This window comes from Wasmannia auropunctata, unplaced genomic scaffold (assembly GCF_000956235.1).
Source record: "Wasmannia auropunctata unplaced genomic scaffold, wasmannia.A_1.0 LD335888.1, whole genome shotgun sequence".
Classification (NCBI taxonomy): Eukaryota; Metazoa; Arthropoda; class Insecta; order Hymenoptera; family Formicidae; genus Wasmannia; species Wasmannia auropunctata.
Window position 1 is genome coordinate 1334837 of NW_012027002.1, and position 13507 is coordinate 1348343.

The 13507-nt window shown below is 38.1% G+C and overlaps 2 protein-coding genes across 4 annotated transcripts; one reads left to right on the plus strand and one right to left on the minus strand.

The window, feature by feature from the left end:
• The first annotated feature begins 397 nt into the window (after positions 1 to 397).
• LOC105455677 (apoptotic chromatin condensation inducer in the nucleus) lies at positions 398 to 6363 on the plus strand. 2 transcript variants are annotated; one of them, XM_011699175.1, is made up of 10 exons: positions 398 to 578; positions 1299 to 2889; positions 3336 to 3420; positions 3503 to 3613; positions 3696 to 3894; positions 4098 to 4306; positions 4396 to 4620; positions 4699 to 4959; positions 5189 to 5342; positions 5751 to 6363. In XM_011699175.1, exons 1-9 carry the CDS (start codon positions 413 to 415, stop codon positions 5306 to 5308), a joined length of 2967 nt encoding a protein of 988 aa, XP_011697477.1. In that variant the 5' UTR covers positions 398 to 412; the 3' UTR covers positions 5309 to 5342; positions 5751 to 6363. The 2 variants fall into 2 exon arrangements, with proteins under 2 accessions (XP_011697477.1, XP_011697476.1); XM_011699174.1 differs by having other exon boundaries at positions 5189 to 6363.
• Positions 6364 to 6626: 263 nt separating this feature from the next.
• On the minus strand, positions 6627 to 13052 carry LOC105455678 (transmembrane 9 superfamily member 2). Of its 2 annotated transcripts, none has more exons than XM_011699178.1 (15): positions 12663 to 13052; positions 11999 to 12066; positions 11770 to 11863; positions 11546 to 11681; positions 10740 to 10861; positions 10525 to 10648; positions 10280 to 10416; positions 9879 to 10055; positions 9188 to 9332; positions 8800 to 8977; positions 8505 to 8664; positions 8294 to 8445; positions 8120 to 8231; positions 7850 to 8021; positions 6627 to 7761 (listed from the first exon to the last, which is right to left on the minus strand). In XM_011699178.1, exons 1-15 carry the CDS (start codon positions 12783 to 12785, stop codon positions 7694 to 7696), a joined length of 1968 nt encoding a protein of 655 aa, XP_011697480.1. In that variant the 5' UTR covers positions 12786 to 13052; the 3' UTR covers positions 6627 to 7693. The 2 variants fall into 2 exon arrangements, with proteins under 2 accessions (XP_011697480.1, XP_011697478.1); XM_011699176.1 differs by having other exon boundaries at positions 9188 to 9344.
• Positions 13053 to 13507: the final 455 nt, after the last annotated feature.

Here is a 13507-nt window from a genome sequence, read left to right on the forward strand (position 1 = left end):
CAATCATAAGATTGATTTATTCGGCAGCCATTTATAATAGCGATAAATCAATCTTATGATTGGCCATTTGCAAGTCCAATCAGGACTCGTAACACCGGTCGCGCTTCTCTGATAATCTAGGACTCTAGCTTTAGGATGTCTGTTGGTGATTTAAGTGTCAATCGATCAATCCTAGTCAATTCAGCTTGCGATTGGTCAAAGTCAATGAAGTAATCAAGTAATCAGCCGGTTAAGCTAACCGAAGACGGTGAGAGCCCTATAATTAATTGTTGATTAATCGGAGTTTATTCCCTGCAATTAAATCTTCTTATACATCTCGACACCGATCCGCGTTGAAAGATAGAAAATTGTCGAGCGGGTCGGTCGACCATCATACGAAACGCGACGGGTTCGTGGTCGATCGAGCGATTGTATGTACGGTGGCTCCCGCACGAGTGAGGAGGAGGTAAGGGGAACTGTCGAGCAGCGTCGTCGGGACCGCCGTTTCTCGTCGAGAGACGCGTCATTTTACGTGTTACCGAGACACAATCAGCGGAAACGAGGCGTTAAAATCGGACCCACGGACGTAGCACAGTCGAGTGAGTAGCCCACGACGACGTCGTCACCGCTGCTGGCCCGCGACCAGCGGCCGCCGTCGCCGTCGCCGAGGGTGGTCCGCGCGCGAATTCGCGCTGATAACCACAAATCGGAGCGTGTTAAATCGATCAGCGAATTCGCGGGGGGGCCTCGGCGACAATCGACCGCGAGGTCGCGGGCCGCGAGTGCCGATCCGCGGGGGAGCGAGTCGACGGGGCCGACGGGAACGGGGAATCGCGACCCGCCGTCGGCCCGATCGTATTTCTCCGCCAATCGGCATTAGATCGCGTCGGCGAAATAAATATGGAGGCGGTGTATGTACATACGAGCGATGCGCGCGTGTTTGGGCATGTGCGTGTATACATGTGTGCGCGAACGTTTGACGCTTGGAGAACCGATGAGAAAACGCAAAGCATGTGCTATGACGTTCTATATTTAGCCTAGTAATGAGAAATAACGAGGTCTGTACCGATGGATCGTATATGTAGAATAAATATACAATCTAGCAATAACTAGAGAGCTACACTATAAGAGAGGGTGTGTGAAAAACATTGCTGTGAATGTTTCCAAATATGTAGTTTATTATGCATTGTGCAATCTAATAGATAAGTGCAAAAAATTAAATTGCATGAATAGTCTTCTCAGTCCTTGGTTTAGTTGTGTTATTTATATCAAATTATTTACATTATATAATAATGTTCCTTTTATATTGCTGATCCTAGGTATGAGACGCAAGAGTGAAAGGAACAAAGCGAAAGGATCTCCAGAGAAGAAAGTTGAGAAACCAGTAAGGAAGTCAACGCGTAGGCGTGGCAGGAGATCGCCTTCTACTTCGTCCGAACAGGACGCTTTTGTCGAGGATGCGGCTAAAAGTGCCGTTCCGCCCAAGGAGCCCGAGAAGGAGACAAGCGTGCAAACGCGTCTGCAGAGCAAGGAGTTGGAGCAGACGCTACACGGGCGCGAGGAGAAGGTCTCCTCTAGTGATATAAACATAAAGGTGGACTCACCCGAGGACGAGGACAACGGTGGCTCGGTGTGGAAAGTGGCGAGAGCGGATGCGTCGCCCGGCGAGATACAGAAGCTGAAATTATGTCGGCAGCGCAACACGTCAGAACCGTCATCAGACACACCACCGTCGAGCAGGAAGGGTGTCAAGTCAAGTAGCAAGTGGCAAGAAAGTGGTGAGGGCGTTGCAGAGGAGGCTGACTCGGCGGACGAGCAACTGGTTTCTTGTACAAGAATGCTCAGTGGCGCTGAACAGCCGAACGATCCCTCCTCTTCATACCCAGGTCAGGACTCCAACGAAGAGGTAAGTGATAGCAAGGAGATCCTGCCTGAAACCACTTCGGCCAACTTGTTGTCTGACGATAAACCAAACATAGATCAGCATGGTGAAGCAAATGAGGCAAATTGCGCTGCCCAAATAGTTGATATCGAACCTGGTAAGCCGGGTAGCCCGACAACCACGCCGGTACCTAGCGCGAACGGTGAGGAGACCGTTACCGCTGCCATCGTTGAAGAAAATAAACCTGCGGAAGACAAGCCTGCGGAAGACAAGGACAAGCCTGCGGAAGACAAGCCTGCGGAAGACAAGCCTGCCGAAGACACATCTGCGGAAAACATACCTGAGGAAGACGTCGGTGAAAAGTCAACGGAGATAATTGTCAAAGAGACATTTGTCGAAGAGACATCTGTCAAAGATACACTTGGCGAAGAGACACTTGTCAAAGAGACACTTGTCAAAGAGACACTTGTCAAAGAGACACTTGTCACAGAGACATTTGTCAAAGAGACTAGCGTTGAAAATATTCGTAGAGATACGAGTAGCGAGGACGAGGAGGAGGAGGAGGACGATAAAGCGAAAGCGCCTCGTCCAGCGGACTCGTCATCCGATTCGAATGACGAATCGCGGTCTAAGAGAAGCAGAACGAGTAGCGACCGAACGTCGTCACGCGCGACTCGCAGAAAGCATCGAAACAAATACAGAGACTCGTCTAATTCCGATACACCCGATTCCGAAGACGAACCTATTGACAGAAAAGTCTCTGAGCCTTACGCGGAGGAGGAAGAGGAGGAGGAGGAAGAGGAAAAACAGAGTACAGAGTATTTGCAAGAGAATGATAAACAACAATCGGTGTCGCCGGAAAGAACTAACTCTCATTCGAATAATGTAGAAAAGATAGAGGTCGAGCATAGTGAAACTGTCGAAGATAAATCGGAAGAGAATACAACTGAAAAATTGGAACAGTCTGCACCGATTAGCACTCAGGTGGTCGCTCATAAACCTGTTAAAGTCAACTTGAAGAGATCATTGTAAGCATAAATATCCTTGTGCAATTAAGTATCAATGAGAGAATTTTATTTTAAAATTTACCTTGAAAATCACGTTAATCGTAGGATAACATAGCATTTCGACAAATTTTATGTGATTTTCACTATTTTTTAAAACATATATTACAACAAATTTATTGTAGTGCACAGTAAAAAAAAACACAGAAAATCACATAAAATTTGCCAAAATACTATGTTGTTTCATGATTAACATGATTTTCAGGGTTTTAAAAGGAAATTCTCTCCGTGTAAAAGCCGTGAAGTATAAGATACATATGATAATAGATATTATTGAAGGTTTTTAATGTTATATTTGCAAAATGATTAGATTTTCGAGTTATCTTCAATTTCATAGCTGAAATTAATCAAAAGTGTCTATCATAAGATTGAGCTATAATTTAATTACGCTATTTCTGTCTATTTTTTAGCTCAACAAGAATATTATCCGAAAAGAACGAAGTGAAAAGGGATGATGCCGATGCAAATATCGACGATTCCAGTAGTCAAAATAAGGTATAATAGTACATAATATTCTGCCAGAGTTACAGAAGGATATTTATATTCTTTTATTGATTTCGAATAATATGCATTTCAGGAAAATGGCAGCGAACAAGAACCAAAATGTGTGCCGAGGAAACGTCGATGGGGGACCGCGCTTTCTACGGACACCGCGCCCTCGTTTTCTGTTTCGACCGATTCGCTCAAGGTTTGTACTCCATTTGCATATTGCATTAGTATATTACTTTTCTATTCTTGAACGTCAAAATTCACTAATAATAATGCGACAGGCGTTGGTGCCGGGTGCGAAGCCATTATCCATCAACGAAGTTCGTCTCTCGAAGGACGACGACGAGGACAGAGATCGTCATAGGAGTAACGATAAACGGCACAATTCTAGCGACATTACAAATGATAAGGCGACGGATGAGAACTTGCAGAAAAATGGCGCTGCCAAAAAGGGCAATGGAAAAGTAGATAATCACATCGGTATGTGTACTTACAATTTGTTAGATAAAAATGAGTGAAATTTTAAACGTAATTGTTGAATCTTGTAATATTCGTATTTATATAATATTCTTATTATTTCTACATATTTACAATCTGCTAGATAAAAATGAGTGAAATTTGGACGTAATTGTTAAATCCTGTAATATTCGTATTTATATAATATTTCTATTATTTCTACGTAGCGACAAGGCGGAAGATATCAATCGTGAAGGAGATGCCGCACCTAAAATCGCCAAGTCCGCCAGCATCTAAACCTACCAATATCCTGTTGATCAAGAATCTAGTTCGCCCTTTCACACTAAATCAGATCAAGGAGCTCCTCTCGCGTACAGGCACCATCGTGGAGAACGGGTTCTGGATGGATCGAATTAAATCTAAATGCATCGTCGAGGTACGTTAATTTTATACACATAAAGAACGTCTCGTTATCATGGTGAATGCCGAGCCAAAATTTTTCACGATTATATTAATATATTACAGTATTCCAATGAGGATCAGGCCTTTGAGACAAGGCAGGCGCTTCACGGAATCTCTTGGCCTATGTCCAATCCAAAGAAGCTTCATGTGGAATATGCTACGAAGGAGGATATGGAGACCGCTCGGGAATCGTCCAAGGAACAACCGGTTGCGCGCAAAACCGAACCCCTTTCGTCGGATTCGTGGCAGCAGGATTGGAATCGCGACGAGAAGACTAATACGACTAAGGTAAAGATATGGAAGTTTTTTATTTAGATATTGGAGTGTTTTTTTTCGATCAATTTAAGATGTACATCTACGTATTAGGTGACCGTGGTGAGAGAGTGGGATCTAGGCAAGGAGGACGGCCAGCAACACATCAGGGAGAAGGAGCGTGAAAAGAAGGAACATGATAAAAAGCGACGAGTGAGGAGTCGTAGTCCAACGTTGGACGCGCATCTATCGGCACCGGCTCGCAAATTCAAGAAGAAGGAGGACGATCCGCCGCCGGCCAAGCTTCTAGATGATCTCTTTAGAAAAACGAAGGCGACACCTTGCATATACTGGTTACCGCTTACGAATGAACAAGTAAGTGAATTTAGAGAAAAAACTATATATTAGCATCTCGTCATTCTGAAATATTTATATTAGGAAGAGATTGTTAAAAGTAAAATACGCCAAGACACAAGAATTTACTTTTATCTTAATTATTCATTTTATCGATTTATCATGACTCAAATAATGCACGACTGTATGACTCAAACAAACAAGTGGAATGGCAATAAATGTTTTTTTTTTTAATGCGGAAACATTGCAGATAGTCGTGAAGGAAGAAATGCGACGGCAACATATGGCGGAACACGCGCGCAGATTGGAAGAGATGAGACGCGCCGACAGAAATAGAGACGGGCGACGTCGACGCAGCCCAAGAAAATAGAAATCAGCGTGTGATATCGTCGGCAACATAACATGTACCTTTCCTCCTCTGGTCCCTTCATCCTAAATTTAATTTTGCTCATGCCATTCAATTTTTTTAAATTCTGCATTATGTTTCTTGTTATTGATATATAATGTTTAGTGTTAAAAATATGTGGATTTTCTCCTTTCTTTGGAATCATTCAAAAACTTTTAAAAATTTACGATTCAACATCTGTTCACATTCTGATTTACTTTCTTTTTGCATTTTCTTTTGTGTTGTCATCTCTTCATTTCCCTTTGTCTCTTTATGTCTCTATCTCTCTATCTTCCCAGTCAGTTTAATTTCAGATACTATTCTATTGCACGACTATCAAATGTCCTCTCACAATTCCTTATTCCCTTTCCTCGTGTATCAGAATTTAACCATACTTCTTACAGGTCAACATTTATCTATCCCACAGAGAGCCGATAACTGTAGATCAGATGCGATAGTGGTTCTGTATTTCCGTCAACCGTTGATGGCAGATAGTCCCAATTCACTCTTTATGTCAAGTTGAAACGCAGCATCCACACGGAATAATGTTGCAACGTGGGAACTTCTTTGAAGAAAATAGACGAGACATATTATTGAATGTGGAATAGACTTGGCATTCCTGAAAAATATCGTTCATTTCTTCGCTCTTTTTCTTGTTTCCTTTGTTTTTTAAATGACTCGAACTCTGACACAAGTACGTTCGAATGGAGAAATGAAGCCGTATGACGATCTGAATGGAAAACACCGTCGTCCGAGACGCAGAAGAGCATTGCTACGAAGACATTATGTTGGACGCTACTGATGAATGAAAGACGAACTTTGTCTCTGCGTTAAATATTCTTCGTCATCTGTTTTGGTTGCCTCGAGCTCAACAATTGCCAGCCATTCGACAACTTTGATAGCGGCTACACGTTTGGAGGTGTCGCGTCAGTGTGTCTAACCATAATATAGAACTAGCAGGGCAAAGACATGTCTGTACATATAACCAATACTTCATGGTGACATGTAAAATTATTAATAAATCCTAAAAATGATAAGAACACGCTTTGTGTTAGCGTATACAGAGGTACATTTACCGCTCTTTTCTTTTTACAATATACCTATTGGAGAATTTGTTATTCACCTATGACGAAAAACTGAGATGGATAAAATACATTTATGCTTAAAATAAATAATCGCCTATGTTATTGTCATTATCTAATTTGCTGTTCACAATCAGTATAACCGCACTTAATAAATTCTTAGTGAAATACCGCGCGCGAAACAGAACGTTGATCGTTTAAATTTAATGCAAATACGCATATAAACTTATTCGATTTTATTTGTATCAATAACATTACCAACGCTAACATTGTAGGTACTTTAGTTTACAAAATCGGAGTACAGAATATGTGCATATTGACTGTCACGATTACGAGTACGCTGTTATTTATTTGGTAGACAGTGAAAAAGAAGAGAGACATAAAATTTAATAATAAAGTTAGTTCTCAATTTGTACATTTTATTACATATGTATTTATATAATTTTATTTCGGAAAACACGATGACATGTGCACTTCGCAATCAGAATCCAAATTGTACACTTCTCTATGTCGTTATGCATGCGCGCGCACGTTTTAATACTTTGTCTTATTAAAAATTCCTTTCGCAATAATCCCTTCGCAATAAACGAATGAATAAACAGTGGGTGCGTTCAGCAGACAGCAGATTAGTGAATCTTTAATATGATTGGTTCTCGCCTTTAGTTTTTCACTGGAGCTAAGTGTAGAAACCAATTATAATTTAAAAAATCATTAAACGCTCACTGATCTGCTTTGCTGAACACGCCCAATGATCAGCGATCGATTGATAATCTAATCAGAATGAATTTTATGACACATCGAAGATTTAATCTGAAACGCTAATCTGAGACGTATCGTGGCTGCATACCGCATAACGCTTTTGCGTAGGTCAAGCATTTTGAGAAAGCAAAGGGAAGATAAAACAAGATATTTACGCAGATTTTAGACAGACATCTAAAACATAAATCATTTAATATACATGATATATGTTAAGACGCTTATTCGAGAGAAAATATCTCTCGAAGAATGTCACAGTCGATAACCGTATCGACGTCCACCTTTCGAAAACTGTAAACCTTTCGCGTTAATAAAAAATAAACTATTATTTATGACGACATTTGCAACGATATATCTCAACAATAACGACGCAAAGAGTGCGCTATTATTTGCTTATTATTATCGTTACGGATTTTTCTCCCTTTTTTTTAACGCGAGTTTACACAATATCGACTATCGCTCGTTCTTGTTGCGATTAGTTTCACTCATACCACATTCATCATACAAGCATTGTTCTCGTCATCAGTTTTATTTAATCAACCTTCACAACACTATAAATCTTGCGCACGAACCAAAAACAGGCGAAGAAGCCGATGGAACCTGAAAGAAAATGATAGTAAGATTTCTTAAATACCGAAATATTTTAAAAAAAGTTTCGAGCGAAATACATATAACGAATAATACTCACCTGTTAAAAGGAAGAATAAGTAAACCATAATAAACGTATATCCGAAGTACAGGAACGTAGAAGTGGCACCTTCAATTTCTAACTTAGTGACGAAGAAATGTATACAATAAATTAACAAGTAGACAGCAGTAAAGCCGGATGTGAGGAAGCTGCGCCACCACCAGTGATAATCCTATAAAGAAATTTATGAAGAAATAATATCACGACGTTTAACAACATACACACACAAAAAAAACGTAAGTATGATTTCTTAGAAAAGCATGTATTTACCTCAGCACAAAGATGGAAATAACAGAGCAGAATTGTCGTTTCAGAACACGTGATGACGAGTATGAGAAAAACCAAGAAGAGAAATCCAAACATGTAGTACACTTGGCTCGACCTAAGTAAAAATGACACTCGTGAGAGCACTTATTAATAAGAATATTAATGTGCAACACTTACCAGAGGGAATTAAGTATGAAGAACAATTGTATAAATATGCAACCGAATGGCAGGACACCACCCATGATGACTCCGGGCACTGGTTGCGTGTAGAAATTCTGCTCTGGTATCTGCCGAGGAATCTGATTCGTTCGTACCGGATGCTCCAAAGCCTGCGGCATTATTCCAATTATAGATATATCGTAATGAAATAATATTGATTTATAATTACCCTTTTCTTGAAGCCAAAGTAAGCGCCGATAAACGTTAACGGTACGGACACTCCGAACCACAATGCCAGAAGAGCGATTAGAGTGCTGAAAGGTACTGCGGCCGAGCTTCCGTTCGCCCAAAATATCAGATTCATTATAAAGAATAAACTGAATACGATTCTGAAAAAGTAAAATACAATTTTTATACGGCAAATTTACATCGCGAATATAAAATGACATTTGTAGAAATTAATTCACTTTTAATACAGCAGAATCGATAGATCAGATTCGGGCTCAAAAAATAATAAGTCTTACCCGGGACTAAACATGGACGTGAGTAACACGTTGGACTTCCATTTCTCTCCACCGAAACTCTTGTATATTCGTGCGCCCGCATATCCCGCAGTGGTTCCCAGACAAACATACAATACCATCGCGCAAGTCATTAGTGCACCTCTATTAGCAGGCGAAAGGAAACCCAGACAAGCGAATGCTGTAACATTGAATATATATATATATATATATATATATATATATATATATATATACAATGACATTTATAATTTGAAATAAAAAACAATGAATTTATTAACGTTTATATTCAATTAATCTTAAATAAAGCATTCTTAAATTAAATTTAATAAATTTGATGAGAGAGAAAGAAAGGAAGAAAAAAGGGAGGGAGAAAAAAAGAAAGGTTTACCTAATGTAACCAATGTCATGAAAAACACTTGAACACCGGATCCTAGCAGAACCGAAAGCAGCATCCCTTTACGCGGAGGGCGGAACACATCACCGTGTACCAATTTCCATCCAAATTCCTCTTGTGCATCTTCTCCTGATTCTATCTGGAAGTAGGCCTGCGTTATCGCAACACAGACAAATGGATATCACAATCTTGTAAAAGTGAAGAAAACATTAGTTACCTTCACCTTTTCATGAAATATGTTATATTGTTTTAAAAAAAGCTTGACTTTCCACGAACAAATAAATTTGTTTTACATTATTCAAAGCATCTTTTTAATATAAGGTTAGTATTTTAAGTTAGTTTTTTTTTAATCTCTAAGACACATCAATTAATAATAACTCCTCAATATTTCTTCTTAGAATTTCATTAAATTTTATCTAGAAGTTTTTAGTAATTTTATAAATAGTTTTAAAAAGGCCTTTTCAGCTTCGCCATAATCGAATGAAAAAGATATAAATTGCAATTTTTTGGAGTTACTTTTAATATCATGTGACGCAGTTGTTGAATATCGTAAAATTATCAGAAATGTTGATAAGAATCGACTTAGTTATACGTTTGTCTGGTAAGAAAATAAAAAGATGTGCACAGTACTGAATTACATGCAGCTGTTAAATTACGTAACGCAACAAATAAAGTATATAGATACCTGGTTATATCGCGCGATGTCTTTGTGCAGAGTGCGAAGCATTATCATAGCTACCATGCCAGAGAGGAATAGAACGATTATCAGTGAATTAAGAATACTGAACCATTGAATGTTCGAATGTGGCATTGATTCCAAGATGTAATCCCACCTGGACGACCATTTGATTGTGTTATTTCTCTGGAATAATAAACATAATAATAAATTTTTACATATAATAAGAAATAATAAAATATTCGTTGAGATATTCTGTATTTGTGTCTTTCATACAAAAAAAAACTAATAAAACGAAATGAATGCGTCCACTACGCGCATGCCTGTGATGCTCTAGTAATAATAAACAATGATTAAATTCTACCATGTTAAAATATTTTTCATATTATTGTATACTCCTGAAAACTTACCACAAATTTAATAGAATACGTATATGTCACTTGGAACGTCTGTCCAGATAAGAGCTCATTGGATGGTATTTCTAATGGTATTTGACTTTCACAATCAACAGGATTATGCTTAATACTGTGAGGCACTACTTTCACAGCTATTAAAACCACATTTGTACAATTATTACAATTTAATATTAATTGTAGTTTATTAATTTGTAAAATTAAAAACTAGCAAAAACCAATTTTGATCAACAAATACTCACATATGATACGACCACCGTTTTCCTTAAAGGACGATCCCCATTCCTCCGAACCACCACTATGATAAGTTATCGTAAGATTCACGTGATTAAACAAATAAAATGTTTTCAGTTTATTGTACGGACCCTAGCAACACACGCGAAAAAAGATAACCATTTGATAAATTAAATTTTATATTTTTACAATTTTGAAACATAATTCGATAATTCATTCTCACATGTATAGTACAAGTATCTTGCTGAGATCTGGATTCTTTTGAATAACAGCCCATGGGAAAGCCAGTGCTACAATATTGTCGCTCATCCTCTAACTGATAACACCACGTTACCGGCATATTATCTAACAAAAATGAAATACATAAACAGAGTTATTAGCAAGTCATTACAAAGTTATTCTAAGAATAATAAAACAATTGTGTAATTGCAAAACTAATTTTTTAAGCATTAAATTATTCATGCAATATCTTTCTTCATAAAGCCAATTATAATAGAAATAGCAGAATAAATATTAAGATTACATTCGGGAAATATGCTATTAGCGCTATTGTGTCATTCTATCCTTATTTTACATCTAAATTTACATCTAATGAGCAATGGAGATAAAACAGCTGATAGCTTCCCAAGGCGATCAAATGATAAGTATTATTGTTATTAGGGCACAAATATATTTTTTGTATTTCAAAACGTGAGAGTTTGTTATAACTTGAAAATTTATCTCTAAGGTATATTAAACTCTCGTGCCCTTATAAACTATCTATATGTCAAAATAAATATTTACACTGACAATGTATTTGATACTTATATTCGTTTATTACAAAAAACGTCACTTAGATCTTTCAAATTTTTAAATTACCATTCATCTCTTCCTTCAAGTTTTGGATTATATAAATTAGGAGTTACAATATTGAGATAGATGTACTACTAATGATATAATGCTAGAAATTATAGTGATAGAAAATATTTAAAAAAAAAATACTTTTCAATGATATTTTTCAAGCAATTGGTTGATACATTTGATACTCACCAACTATCCAATGATGTTGATAATTGACTGCTATTCCTTTCCTCAATAACTGTAATTTCTTCTCTGAATTTTCGTCACCTGCTGTGTACTGTTTCACGCAAAGAGTGGCACACTTGACATCTTTCATGAATTCCAACTAAAAGTGAAGTAAAATGTTAATTTTAACTTTTAAGAATTCAAGTTCCATAAAAAAAAAAATGTTAAACTTAGATCTTTGTATCTACCTTATATGGAGATGGACGTATGCGTTCTCCAAAAACGACCTGTCCCAAATTCTCAACTGGGGACTGTCCATCCTCCACCGTGCAAAAGTCAAAACTAGATTGTAGAAATAGAATAATTAAAAAATTATCACCAAAATTATATAAGTATTGTAATATATTACAATAAAGTAATAATATATACAATACTTTGAAGAATATAAGATGTTGAATGTTTTGATATATTACTTACTGACTATATTCGTAAGGTATGACATATTTCTCCGTATTTAAACGATTCACATATAGTTTGACATCCGACTGAAACAGAGTTTCATTACTAGCAACAATACTAAAAACATATCAAATCATACGTATAATTCTGTTTGATAGTATACATAGCGACATGTACATATAGACTTTTATTATACCAGAAGAAATAACTAATTATAGATGTATATGTAATTAGTTATTTTTTCTTACACATATATATGTATATGTATATGTATATATATATATATATATATGTTTCTTTTTCTGGCATAACATATATATATATATATATAAACTACGTAATGCATATAAAATTTACATAAAATCCACGTAATATTGTACAACATCAGTGCATCAAAAAAAGAATACACCGTCAAAGTGACAAACTCAGAAAATGACGTTCGTATTACGTGTGTAAATATACGCAGCGACGAATTTATACGCGGAGTCCAGGCCTTCGAAGTAAAATAAAGATGCATAATTTAGCCCCCGAGAAAGGCATAAAAGGACGTGAGACGTACGAAACGTGTCCAAGCGCGTAGAATTTACGACGTATTTATCGACGTCCCGTCGGTCATAACCAACCAACCAACCGACCGACCGACCGACGGATCGCCTTCGTTATTCCTCACGCTTATACGTACCTTGCACGTTGACGTTGTCTCCCCGACCTTGCAATAATTTACGGGCGCCAGGCCGGGCAGGTAGAAGGCCGCGACACCGTGGAACGCGTACAACGCGTAGAAGATCGCCGTCGTCGTTATCATCGCCGTGGCGGTCGCAGTCACCGGGTCTCCCTAGAAGCGTCGTCTGTCGTACCGCTCGCGTCACCTCCGTGAAACGTACTTGTCCTACATGAAAGCACCCGATCGCATGATACACCGCGCACGTCTCCGCAGATCACTCTCGCTCTCTCGCTGCGTGGGATTGCGCGAAACGTCGTCGCGAGACAGGAACGCGTATCACATCTCGAGCGGCTCGAGCGCTGCCATGACACGTCATGAAGTGCGCGACTGTGCGCGACGACGAGTCCCTCGGTGACTAATGGTCACCCGTCCCTCACCCCGCATTCGCCCCTTTCATTCCACCCCCCCTCGTAAACGTGCATTTCGTTTTTAAACTTCGCGCCGATTCGCGTGAAAGGACACGTTATGTTGGTTCACAGACGAGAAACCGACAGCCTTACGGGAATTAGCGCGGCAGTTTAGTAATTGGCTTAAAATTTAAGCAATTAGTCAATAATATAACATTAATTTTATGATTTACTAATAGATCAATGTTTTTTTAGACGTGTACATTGTAATTCATATGTATTATATCTTGCTAATAGTTATAATTTTATTTAAAACTGCATTTTTATAGTTACCATCCGCGTTTGATTATCCAAAGAGATGATAAAACAGTTGGAAAAAAAATGTAATTTTGCGGCAATATGTATGATATTATAGCATTATAAGTATTCATACTTATTTATAAAGCATTTATATAA

Bases quoted from the DNA above. Each gene is read 5' to 3' on its own strand.
- LOC105455678 (XM_011699176.1), bottom strand. From the start codon at position 12,785: ATGATAACGACGACGGCGATCTTCTACGCGTTGTACGCGTTCCACGGT. The intron at 11,864-11,998 runs GTAAGTAATATA...TCTACAATCTAG, and splicing joins ATACCTTACGAATATAGTCA to TTTTGACTTTTGCACGGTGG. The intron at 8,232-8,293 runs GTAAGTGTTGCA...ATTTTTACTTAG, and splicing joins TTCATACTTAATTCCCTCTG to GTCGAGCCAAGTGTACTACA.
- LOC105455677 (XM_011699174.1), top strand. From the start codon at position 413: ATGTACGGTGGCTCCCGCACGAGTGAGGAGGAGGTAAGGGGAACTGTC. The intron at 4,621-4,698 runs GTAAAGATATGG...TCTACGTATTAG, and splicing joins AGAAGACTAATACGACTAAG to GTGACCGTGGTGAGAGAGTG. The intron at 4,960-5,188 runs GTAAGTGAATTT...GAAACATTGCAG, and splicing joins TACCGCTTACGAATGAACAA to ATAGTCGTGAAGGAAGAAAT.